This window comes from Pristiophorus japonicus, chromosome 8, assembly GCF_044704955.1.
Source record: "Pristiophorus japonicus isolate sPriJap1 chromosome 8, sPriJap1.hap1, whole genome shotgun sequence".
Lineage (NCBI taxonomy): Eukaryota > Metazoa > Chordata > Chondrichthyes > Pristiophoridae > Pristiophorus > Pristiophorus japonicus.
Window position 1 is genome coordinate 62052088 of NC_091984.1, and position 13148 is coordinate 62065235.

Sequence of the window (13148 nt, forward strand, 5' to 3'; positions counted from 1 at the left end):
GCGAGTGACTGTAAAAAGCAGGATCGTTCCTCTGGTTTCAGGGTCACACTCTGTTACTGAGTGAACTCTGCTCTATTTAGGACACGGCTCTGAGTGCAGATGATTGGCTCTAATATTTTATATAACACGGAGTTATTTTAAAGTGTAACGGTTTGTAATTCAGCGGGATCTGCAGGGCGGAGATTGGAGCCGTCTGTCCATTTAATGTTCACTCATCAGCCCTATTTTACCATCTGTGCTCCTGTTCCAGGCTCTACAATCATTTACTTTCAATTTCATGGGAGGCCTAGTTTATTAAACTGGGAGTGACCGGATCATGGAGGGCAGATTACTGCCAGCATCTTGATCCCAAGGGGTGAATTACTGAACCGGGTCACAATACAGGGGGTGGACCGGGATATAAGTCCTAGGGAATGTACTGAACTAGGTCATAATACAGAGGATGGTCCACAATATAAATTCCAGGGAATGTACTGAACCAGGTCATAATACAGGGAATGGTTCAGGATACAAGTAAAACAGAAATAATTATAAATATATATATGTTTAATTGCATAACTAACTTTTACACACAAAAGTATTTCTGTTGTGTTAGAGGATCTGTCGAATTTTTATAACCTGGAGGGGCGACCACACTTTCATGAGTAATATATTTTGGGGCGGGGGGGGGTTTGTGATTATTAATCGATTTTGAAAAGAGGTACTTCAACCAAAAACATTTAAGAACCACTGGTTTAAGGTACTTTGTTGGGGCAAAGTTAGTAAATCTAGCAGTATCACACATGACCTGGGAGTGCTTGGCTGGGACAGTGGGGTGGAACATTCACAGGCAATTTTCCATCTATTAATTTTAATGGATGGAAAATTGCTGTCAGCTCATCCATGATTTTCCAATTAGCCGCATGCTACTTGTGATGACCCATCGATAAAACGGGGCCTCTGAAAATCCCCCCAAAACGGACGATTTTTTAGTGACTTTTAGTTTTGTGAGAACCTTTAATGAACTCTTGAGAAATTCTGATTATTGCCTCAGAATTCAAGTATCATCACTTCTTTGAAACTTTTCACAAATTGCATTGCAAAAGCTGTTGCGGACTCTGATTCATCGCAGTTAATTTGTATTGCTAAACATTCATGCATTGTGACCAAGCACCTTAAGCCTTGTTGATTAATGCAATAATATATCTGCACTACTATTTAATAATATATCTGCACTACTATTTAAAACAGACGTAATTTAGTTTCAAATAATGTTGGAAAGTGTTACCTGCTCGAAGAATCATTTATAGTTTTCACTAATTCTTCTGTATCAATTGTTTGCATTTATCACACCTGTTTGGATCAATGTTCCCTATAAGTTGTTTTTCTGTGCACGGTCACTTTAGTAGCCACACATGTGCAGAATCGGTTCCAGCTTGTGAGTGATCTGCGTGGGATCTTTGGATTGCTGCGTGTCCACACAGCTTACGGGGAACATTGGTTTGGATGTGGTCAGTGAGAGAGAACATGTATCTGGGAAGGCAGCAAATTGGTGTGCCAGTCCATTGTGCCACAATCTATCAGTGTGATGATGGCAGGAAGGAAGGGGGAACAAGTCAGTCCTGTCACTCACTCCAAAAATATCAATGAATGGGGAACAAGCATTCATGATAGGAGGCACACCTTTATCACTGTTCAACAACACATTTGATTTCTTAAATTGAATTACAACCTTGTAACAAACACTCCAAGCTACCCATTAGTCTATTAGTAGTAATGGTCTAGCGTTAAATATACTGTTAACATTTTTGACTAATTTGTGCAATGTATGGTGAGAGAGAATGTTCATTCAATAAAGACTTTGCTAAATTTTTGTTTTCTATCAGGAAAATGGAAAGTCTCCCAACCAGAATCGAAAAACAAAGGAAGCAAATTCTGATAATGGGAAAGGTATGGTACATGTCAATCTTGTGTTTTTGAGTTTTTACACTGGATATTTCTTTGGGTTCAGTGTCACTTGCCCCTATGACCCAGAGTGCATTGTTACCTGCCCAATATCTTGGAAACTGTATCAAAACCCAGGGATCTTGCTGCTGCACTGTAATATATCTGAAAGATATCATGTACCATAACATGACCTCCTCAACTTTGGAAGATGGAAGGACAATCTGTGAATGTTGGAAATGAATGATTTGTCCAGCTAGCTATTGTTGACAATTCTGAATAGAATGACCCATGACCCCATTGATCCTGCATTCAGCAGATATTGGCATATTGAGACCCCTTTTGTTTTGTTTAATAAGAATACACCACAGATGCATATTAATATTTTTGACAAAACCGACTGCAGTGTATATTCTCTGCAACTTGGGGGAGGCAACTAGCAGTGATTGACTTTTAGCCCATGTATGCTGTGATCAGCAAGAATAAAATCCAATAATTAAACCACCATAGACACAAATATTTCACTTGTTGCAGTTGTATTATACTGTACTATTAACAGCATAGTTTTGTTTGTAATGTAATACTAAGGCCAAGATTTTTCTCTCTGTGCTAGTTCTAACAAAATCCTAAACCTGCTCTTTATGAATGGGTTATGTGTAGTGCATAGAGAGATTCCGCCTCGTGGTCTAAACTTTTCAGACGGAGAACGATTTCAATCTTGTCCCATTAATGCATTTGGGTGACCCTGTTGTAGCAATCTTGAGCCAAACCCAGTTGGTTACAATATTCAGTCCCTAGAATGTTCCTGGCTCAGTTGGGTGTGTTTTGTCCATCTATATTGTATTGTGCTTTTACATCTTGGGAAATGTCATAGCAAACCTTGCCCAATTTTTACACTGATGCTAATCACAGTGACATTTTGCAGAAATCCATCACTCAGATTTGCCAATGTGCATTGGATATGGTGTGGCAGCTGGCCTGTACAAGAGCAAAATTAATCCTAAAATAAATTTGTGTTTTGTTTATTCTTGAGCCCTTGGGTGTTGTAACTCAATGAACAGTATATAGATAGAGTATTTAGAAAGAGCTAATTGAACTGTCTGGCAAGGTGTCATGTAGTTCAATATGCAGTCATTGTACATTGGACATTGACATTTGCTACCAGGACAATGAATTCCGAAGGGAATTTGCATTTCCATTACATTCTTCTCAACTTCCATCACTGGTTCTGTTTTTCCAAATACCCTGTAGTAATATTCGTATTATGAACTTTTTTCAGAGTTCATATTAGTCTAAGATTGAATAAAAAATAAATAAAGTTAGGTTTAAAACCAACATTATGTACAGCAACTCTGCAATTTGGCCAATATTAAAAGAAATCCATCTTCGCTGCTTTCTGTTTGAAGAAATCTGCCTCTGTCAGTTAGCTAATTGACATACTGATAAAGGAATGTCTCAAATATTCACGCTTAAACTGATTAGAGAATCATCGACTGTTGCAGCACAGAAACGAGCTATTGGCTGCAGCAAGGCCTCCACATGAACCACCCATTCTAATCCCCACTGTCCGGCTTGGTTTCTATACTCTTTAATGTTCAATTTTTCAAACAACTGTCTAATGTTTTATTTAAAAGGAATTAATGGACTTTCCTTCCAGTAACGATTTGTAGCAGAAAATTACAGATTCTACCCACCCTCTGTGTAAACACATTTTTCTAACTTCCCCTTTAACTATTTTTAAATTGTATAGCTTGGATTTTTTTTCTCCAGACTGCCATCTGGCACAATGCTATTCTGTTTGAGCTGAAAGGGGTTACCATTGCATGAATGTGCAGCTGGTCTGTGACCATAGCAACAGAATTGTGCACTTGAATGTCAATTACCCTGGCAGCTCCCATGACTCCTTCATCCTACAGTAGTCAGTGTGCCAACGTTATTTTAAGGGCCACAAAGGTTGCAGGGATGGCTGATTGGGGCCCAGGAATATGCACTGCAGGCGTGGTTGATGACATCCAAAAACAAGATCTGAGGAGAAGTACAATTTGGTGCATGCTTCCACCAAAGGGGAGCTGAGCTTGTTCGAAGGGTGGGCTGAGAATCAAGATGACCGTGTTGTAGCCTTGTTTCTGGCCTGCATTCCTGATGAGCGTGGCCCCGTGTTGGGAGTACAGGATCACAGAGTTATCCATCGTAAGTAAGTGGTGTCTCCCAGGGGTTGATGTTGGGACCACTGCTCTTTTTGATCTATATTAATGATCTGGACTCGGTTATACGGGGAACAATTTCAAAGTTTACAGATGACATGAAACTCTGAAAAGTAGTCAATTGATAGAAACGGATTTCAGGGGGATACAGACAGACTGGTGAAATGGGCAGACACATGGCAGATGAACTTTAACGCAGAGAAGTGCGAAGAGATTCATTTTGGTAGGAAGAATGAGTAGAGACCATATAAGCTAAATGGTTCAATTTTAAAGTGGGTGGAGCAACAGAGAGACCTGGGGGTGTAAATACACAAGTCTTGGAAGGTGGCAGAACAAGCTAAAAAAAGTTGTTGAAAAGACATGTGGGATCCTTGGCTTTCTAAATAGAGGAAGAGAGTATAAAAGCAAGGAAGTTATGATGAATCTTTATAAAACACTGTTAGATCGCTGGTGTAATTTGGGCATCACACTTTAGGAAGGATGTCAAGACCTTGGAAAGGCTGCAGAAGAGACTTATGAGAATGTTACCAGGGATGTGGGACTTCAGTTATGTGGAGAGACTAGAGAAACTGGGGTTGTTTTCCTTGGAGCAGAGAAGTTTAAGGGAAGATTTGATAGGTGTTCAAAATATTGAAGAGGTTTGATAGAATAAATAAGGAGAAACTGTTTCCAGTGGCAGAAGGGTCAGTAACCAGAGGGGACACAATTAAGGCGATTGGCAAAAGAACCAGAGGCAACTTTTTTATGTAGCGAGTTATGATCTAGAATGTGCTGCCTGAAAGAGTGGTGGAAGCAGATGCAATAACAACTTTCAAAATGGAATTGGATATATACTTGAAGAAAAGGACATTTTTGAAGAGCTATAGAGAAAGAGCGGGGGAGTGGGATTAATTGGATAGCTCTTTCAAAGAGCTGTCACAAGCACGATGGACCGAATGGCGGCCTCCTGTGCTGTATCATTCTGTGATTGTATTGTTTTTTCCTTCCTCAAAATTGAAATTATTTGAAACATCTAGTGCGTCTTCTCCAATAACTTAGAAAAATGAAAGCTTCCGTCTTTTCGCCTTTCACATCTGCTCCAATAGATGCTACAAACAAAACAATTTTCAACACTTTTTTTGCCAGTTTTTGCAAGACTTTAGTGGGCTGCAGATTGCAACCTCCTCGGTTACACTCTTACCTTTGCTGCATGAGGTTTTGCTTTTGTTTTACTTACTATGAATATTTACTCTTGGTGTCTTTTCTCTATATCAGCCAGAAAGTCGTGTAAGGGTTTTTAAAAAACTTTTGAAATTGAAATTCCATAGAGCAGAGAAGGCGAAGAGGAAATTTGATAGAATTGTTTAAAATGATCATGGATTTTGTTTCCAATGGCTGAAGGGTCGATAACCAGAGGGCACAGGTTTAAGGTGAAAGAACCAGAGGTGACGTGAGGAAAAACTTTTTACGCAACGAGTGGTTAGGATTTGGACTGCACTGCCTGAGGGCATTGAATACAGAGTCAATAGTAACCTTCAAAAGGGAATTCGATAAATACTTGAAGGAAAACAAATTGCAGGGATATGGGGAACTGTGCGGGAGAGTGGGACTAACTGGATTGCTCTTCGAAAGAGCCGGTGCAGACTCGATGGGCCGAACAGCCTCCTTCTGTGCTGTGATTTCAGGTTTCTTTGTAATTCAAGACTGAATAAAAAGGAATAACTTTACTAATGTTTAAAAAATGTTGCACACTAGCTTTCAGCACCAATCTTCAGTGTTCTCTGGCTACAGAAGGCTGAATAAATCAAATTAGTTAATTGGTAGTGTAAAGTCCTTACACAATACCACAAATCCATACGAGGCACATTCTATGGACAAGGTCACTCCATGATCTGAACCTTTATTCACGGGACCAAGAAGTGATGACCCTGCGTGGGACCTCCCTTTATATACCTGGATGGCCAGGTGAGGAGTGTCTCCCACAAGTTCACCCCCTGTGGTCAAGGTGTGCATTTCTTATGTATATACAGTATTGCAGTGTTGTTACATAAAGGTTACATACATGACATCATCTCCCCTCAACATCTTATTGGGATCATAGGTTAAGTCTCTCGGGTGGTCTGTGCTCTCTCGTGGAGCGCCGCAGTTGGGGCTCTGGTTGTTGAGCCTTGGTATGCGTGTCTGTCACCTGTGGTGATTCCGGCCTGTCCGGGCTGACCGCAGGGACTGTGCATGCTGCTGAATGTTCTTGTTGCTCGTTCACTGGCAGTGGTGTGAGTACCATCTCATGATCTTCCTCAGGTTCCTCAGTGTCCATGCTGAACCTTTTTTTTTTTACTTGGTCCAGATGCTTCTGGCATATCTGCCCATTGTTAAGTTTAACCACTATGACCCTATTCCCCTCTTTGTCTATTACAGTAACCTCAAACCATTTGGGCCCCAAATCAAATATTAACATTAGGAAATGCATCTAACTTGTACTCTCAAAATGAGGTCGAACATTGACAGTTACGGACCATTTATAAATCCTCATACTATATCATTATGCAAATATATTGGCAAATAGTGATCTTCAAATTCAAATATATACCTGAATTGCACCTCGCTACCTGCTTCTCCAAGCATCTTTCTGGGCACCTTTTTTTTTGCACAAAGAGCAATTGGTCAGAACACATCCAAGGTTATATGAGAGCTCCCCATCCTCTGAATCTCATTGAAAATTATTGAGACATTGATGGGTGTCATGTCAGAATTGTTTGACCATTTTGCCTTAAAAAGGATTTGGAAATTGGCTACATTTAAGTGCTGTGTTTTAAGTCAAAGTGGATTCACACAGTTAGAAATTTCTTCTTGCAGCCACAGAGTTCATTTGTTAATGAGGCAGGTATTGAAAATGTGTATTAAAACTAGACAGACTAGTTTGTGGAACGTGGTGCTCATAGGATATACTTGCTTTGGAAGCAGTTCAGAGAAGGTTCACTAGGTTGATTCCAGGGATGAGGGGGGTTGACCTATGAGGAAAGGTTGAGTAGGTTGGGTCTCTACTCATTGGAATTCAGAAGAACGAGAGGTGATCTTATCGAAACGCATAAGATTATGAAGGGGCTTGACCGGGTGGATGCAGAGAGGATGTTTCCACTGATGGGGAGACTAGAACTAGAGGGCATGGTCTTAGAATAAGGTGCTGCCCATTTAAAACCGAGATGAGGAGAAATTTCTTCTGAGGGTTATGAATCTGCCTCAGAGAGCTGTGGAAACTGGGACATTGAATAAATTTAAGACAGAAATAGATGGTTTCTTAATCGATAAGGGATTATTGGGAGCAGGCAGGGAAGTGGACCGGAGTCCATGATCTTATTGAATGGCGGAGTAGGCTCGAGGGGCCGTATGGCCTACTCCTGTTCCTATTTCTTATGTTCCTATGACTCCCACAACAATAACTTGTATTTATATAGCACCTTTAACATAGTAAAACATCTCAAGGTGCTTCACAGGAGTGTTATAAGACACAAATTTTGACACTGAACCACATAAGGAGAAATTAGGGCAGACCAAAAGCTTAGTCAAAGTGGAGCTTCTTGAAGGAGGAAAGAGAGGCGGAGAAGTTTAGGGAGGGAATTCCAAAGTTTGGGGCCTAAGCAGCTGAAGGCATGGCCACTGATGGTTGAGCAATTAAAATCAGGGATGTTCATGAGGGCAGAATTAGAGGAGCGCAGATATCACGGGGGTGGGGGGATTGTGGCTGGAGGAGATTAGAGATAGGGAGGGGCGAGGCCATGGAGGGATTTGAAAACCAGGATGAGAATTTTAAAATCGAAGCATTACTTAACCGAGAGCCAAACTAGGTCAGCGAGCACAGGGGTGATGCTTGAATGGGACTTGTGCGAGTTAGGACATGGGCAGCCGCGTTTTGGATGACCTCAAGTTTATGTAGGGCAGAACGAGAGAAGCCAGCCAGGAGTGCATTGGAATAGTCAAGTCTAAAGATACCAAAGGCATGGATGAGGGTTTCAGCAGCAAATGAGCTGAGACAAGGATGGAGAGGGGTGATGTTAGAGTTGAAATAGGTGATCCCAGACAAATCAGGGCCATTAAGTCAGGATGGTCACACCCCAAGGGGAAAGGGGGCGAAGAAGAATGGTGATCCGATTCATTGAGAGGCCGACAGGTGAATGAGGAAGTAGTTTTGAGGGGGGGACACTCACTTCCTGTGAACATGAGGTGGGGTGGTGAGGGTGGGGAGACGGGGAGCATGTGAGGTCAGTTAGTCCACTTAGGTCTGGAAAGAGAGCCTGGCCTGGCTCACCTTCAACCCGATGCTGGTCAGAATTAGAAGGTTGATCAGGAATAGCTGGGTCCACTATTGGGATACGGTGGCCTATGTTATTTTTCTTTTTCATGAGGACAGATCTGAAGTCAGTTGTATTAAGCTAGGGTGAAGATATTTTCTAAACTGAATCTGGGAACACACTGGGTGAGAATACAGCAAAGTAGCCAGGATGAAAACTAGGTTGTGCAGCATAAAATTTGTTATTTTGATGCAAACTAAATCTGCAAAAAGCAATGCTAGAACATTCCTCCTGAATAACACGGCCGCTGTTCACCGCATCTGCCGCTCCCAATCACCAGCTCCCCTCCTCACAGCCCGACACTCGCCCCACCATCCGAGGCCCCAGAGCGCGCTCTGATCCGGCTCCTGGGCTATCCACATGGCCCAGTTCCAGCCGCCGCTCATTAGTGTTGTTACCAGCGGCTCCCGTTACTTGGACTTTTTGGCTCCGGGACAGATTTCTTTTCAACCAAATTACAGCAACAACTTGTATTTATATAGCGCCTTTAACGTAGTAAAACGCCCAAGGCTCTTAAAAGGAGGAAAGAGAGGTTTAGGGACAAAATTCCAGAGCTTAGGACCTAGGCAATCGAAAGCACGGCCACTAATAGTTGTGATTAAAATCAAGGATGCTCAAGAGAGCAGAATTAGAGGAGCGCAGATATATTGGGAGTGGGGGGGAGGGGGTAGAGAGGTGGGCTGTGGGGATGGAGGAGATTTAGAGATAGGGAGGGGCAAGGCCGTGGAGGGATTTACAAACCAGGATGAGAATTTTAAAATCGAGGCGTTGCTTAACCAACGTCGGTAGTGATTGCAGGGGTGATGGGTGAGCGGGACTTTGTGCGCGTTAAGACACAGACAGCCAAGTTTTGGATGACCTCAACTTTACTTAGGGTAGACTGTGGGAGGCCAGCCAGGAGTGTGTTGAAATAGTCAAGTCGAGAGGTGTAATGTATTTGCTTCATGGGTTCTTTGCTTAAGAATTCATTGCAACACATTGCTATTAAGAACTATTTAGTTTATTAGCAAAGGTTTAACGCTACACATTACCAGTTCATCCACCAGGCTCACAATCACCTGCCTCATCATGCATGCCCTGAACCCAACTGGCTGGGGTTTTATTGAGTCTTGTGAACGTCACATGACTGGCTAAGCCACTCACAACTCAACAGCTCTACAAACCTGTGAGCATACTCACAGGTGCATACATTACACTGCTTCCCCTTTTTCTAGAAGCAAGATATTTATACAATATTTCAAATGATTACTTACTGAGCCTGAGTATCTCGTCATAAGCTTTTAGCTTCCTCCTGCTCTGACCTCCATCTCTTTGCAGTAGGCTGGCTATGTCCATGTTATATATTCATATTTGACTCCAGAGACCGTCTTGGGGAATTTCTGTTTTCAGGATGCGTAACCCAGGATTCTTGACTTCTATCTTCCTGTGTCCTCTTGAGTTTCCTTGGAATCCTTACATCCATCCGGGTGTTAACTTTCTTCCTAAAATCTTGATATTCCTCGTTGTCAATATCCTGTCTAGTTGGTTTGCGTTTCCTCATTGATCTTCTCAACTGAACCCCAACCGCCCCCCCCACCCCCGGAAGGTAAAGTCTCTGAGATTGACCCATATCCGCAGAAGCACCTTCAGTCGGCTGCATCTGAGTTGGTGGGGATATGGATGTTGTGTCCGTTGAATTACTTGGACCTGCCAACTCACTCTGATCATCATCCAAGTCAGGCTCATAATGATCTTCTCGTGGTATCGAAGGTGCATCACTCGCTAGAAACATTTGATCCACATGAACCTTCCTGATGTATTCACCAATTTTGACCAAGTACTGCTTGGTGCCACATACCCGAATAATTGTGCCAATGTCCCATTTGCGTGGACTTGCCCTTTTCGATGGACTGAGAACTCTGACCTGATCGCCCTTCTGAAAGCACCACTCTTTAGTACCGGAATGATAAAGACATTTCTGCACTGATTGTGCCTTCTCTACCTTATTCGACAAGTTCGGTTGCAATAAACTGAGACACGTCCTTAGCCTACGTTTCATCAATAATTCAGCAGGTGTGTACCCTGTTGTAGAATGAGATGTAATTCTGTATTTGAAAAGAAAATTCGCTAACCTGTGCTTCATGCTCACCGATGATCCAGTCTGTAGAACTTGTTTCCGCAAAGCCTCCTTGACAATCCTGACCGACCTTTCAGCTGCACCATTCGATATGGTGCTGCCAACATGTGTTTGATACCGTTGTGTCTGGCATCCCAGGCTCAGTGCCATGGTGGGCCCTTCGGAGGATGCCAAGAGAGGCACCGAGAGAAGCTGTAGGTTTATCTAAGAGAGAATCAAGCCTGAGATGGCCGCAGGAGAGTAGGATGTTTTAGAAATAATGAAAGCTTGGGATAAGGATTGTCGAAATCTCTGCTCACAATATACGACTCGGACACCTTCAGCCCGGCAGATATTCCTTTATTTTTACTTGCTAGCAAGAGGAAAGTCTCACTCAGTCAACGGCTAAGTGAACACCTTCGAAATGGTACAATTTCATGAGGTATTTATACAGTAAAAACCCAAGTTATGGCCTCTTCCTGTGTATTGGCTCCATCTTGCAGTCAATGAATACAGATAAAGAGTTAATTACTACATCCTTGTCCTGACATGGTTTCCAAATATTTCCTTTTGTCAGGGTTATTAGTTGGCCAGTCAGCCATTACTCGATGAGTGTGGTAATGAGCTATTACTAGCATTGCATTGTGTCAGGATTGTCCAGTTTCCTGGTCAGTTATCTTTTTGCATGAAATGGATGAGGTCTGTACAAGAGATACTGGCTGGTGGTTTGAGTGTCTCGAAAAGGGTGGGGCGGAGTGGAACTGGTGTTGTATGGACAATAGGAGAGCACCATGGGTGGTACTTGTCTCAGCAGGACTTGTCTCCTAGCTGTCTGGTTATCAGCCGTTTCACGCCAGGTTTAGCTGTTTATGCAAACCGACTCTGTTGCAGAAATTTCTGGAAGGACCAGGACTCCATTTTGTTTTATATCAAAAGGGCACAAAAATAGTATGTGATACAGCTTAGATAAAAATAAATTTCCACAGGATTTAGGAGGGCAGAGTACCCGAAAGTGGAGAAATGAAAGGAGGCATGACGACAAGAGAGCGGTCAGGGAGAGATAGAGAGATAGAGAGATAGAGAGAAAAGAAAAAGGGGGAGAAAAAAAAGTGGAAATAGAAGTGATTGGCTCGGGTCCGGAGCAGCAGCCAAAATGCGCACGCGAATGGACACGGGAAGAAACTCAAGTTACGTAGGTGTGGTTATGTACCGATTTATTGGGATGCATATTTCCTGGTAGTAACGGGATAGGTTGGAGACAAGAGTAAGAAGTCCAGAGTTAAGTGAGAGGTCCCGTGGAGGGATAAAGTTCGTGTAGGTAGGACTGAGCATCGACGAACTGATGTCCAAGTTCGGAGCCAGGTGTAGCAGGCGAGTGAGATCCAGAAGCTATTTGAAGGGCAGAGAATTGGAGGATGGGGGGGCTATTCCTGTAGGAATGAGAATCGGTTGCAGTGCAGAAAGATGATGGTGAAGCTGACGTGAAGTTAGAATTCACCGTCGATCAGAAGAATTTCACAGGACTATCTGGGGATTCGGTTGGGGTGTGGGGGGATGGAGCAGGCATACTGCGGCCACAGAGTGCAATCTCTCCCGAAATTAAAGTTCCTCAGAGTCCACCCATTCTACTGGTTGAAAACAAGAGATTGACATCCCTTCCACCAATCAGAACCTGCCCCCAACATAGCCCCACCCACTTTATTGACTGACCACAGGGCAGCTCAAGGTCATGTGGCTCCTGATTTGAACACTCGCGTATTCGGGGATGAGTTTGCTGAACCGGGGACTCTTTCAGGGATAATGTTTGCCTGGGGACACAGACCCTCATCCGGGGTCTATCCCTGGAAAATGAGAATGAATGATCACCCAGTACTAAGATGAGATTTGATTAGGACTGTGTGTTCTGTCTGTTCACTTGCTGTCGAAGTTAAAGTAACTTAACTGTTCTTATCTGACCTCATCAGTAAAGTTGCACCCGGGTTTATGCTATTATATGATTTGGATATTGGGCAGTTATTGTACACCCCTAACTGTAAGACATTGAGTGAGCAGAATCACTGAACCCAAAAAGATATCCAAGACCGGCCCAGAATTTGCAACAGTGAGTCTGCCTGAGACTTTTCATTAAGCAATGAGAGTACAGAGAGTATTATGGCTGGAATCTGAAGCAGCAGTGTGCTACATTGAGACTTTCTAAACTGATGCTGAAAACTAATTTATTTTCCTGTTTCACTGAGTACTGGAACAACAAAACATAAACCATTTAGTGATTGATTTATTAATTGGGCTGCTTTAATAAGTGGGAGTATCACGGAAAAGCCTGGTCCTTTTCTTGTCCAAAGTCCACACAGGAGTTCCTGAATAGTGGTCAGGAATGTGAACCATGGCTGTATTTCTTGGCCAGCCCCAGCTTAGGGACACAAGAACAACGGTAGCCCCCCCACTCCTGGCTGACCCGGCTTACCTGACTAACATCACTCAACTCCACTAAGATTTGTGGCCTTCCTGATCTCCATGACTTGTAAAAAGAAAGACTTGCATTTACATAGTGCCTTTCACGACCTGAGGATGTCCCAAAGCGCTTTACAGCCACTGAAG

General features: G+C 42.8%; 1 protein-coding gene across 4 annotated transcripts in view; it reads left to right on the top strand.

Annotated features, from left to right (window-relative positions):
* Positions 1 to 13148, top strand: part of LOC139268083 (fizzy-related protein homolog) — a 69936-nt gene that overhangs the window by 28834 nt on the left and 27954 nt on the right. For all 4 annotated transcript variants that reach the window (XM_070886095.1, XM_070886094.1, XM_070886097.1 and 1 more), the window contains one exon: positions 1866 to 1929. In XM_070886095.1, coding sequence (XP_070742196.1) covers positions 1866 to 1929 — 64 coding nt within the window. The remainder of the gene's footprint in view (positions 1 to 1865; positions 1930 to 13148) is intronic.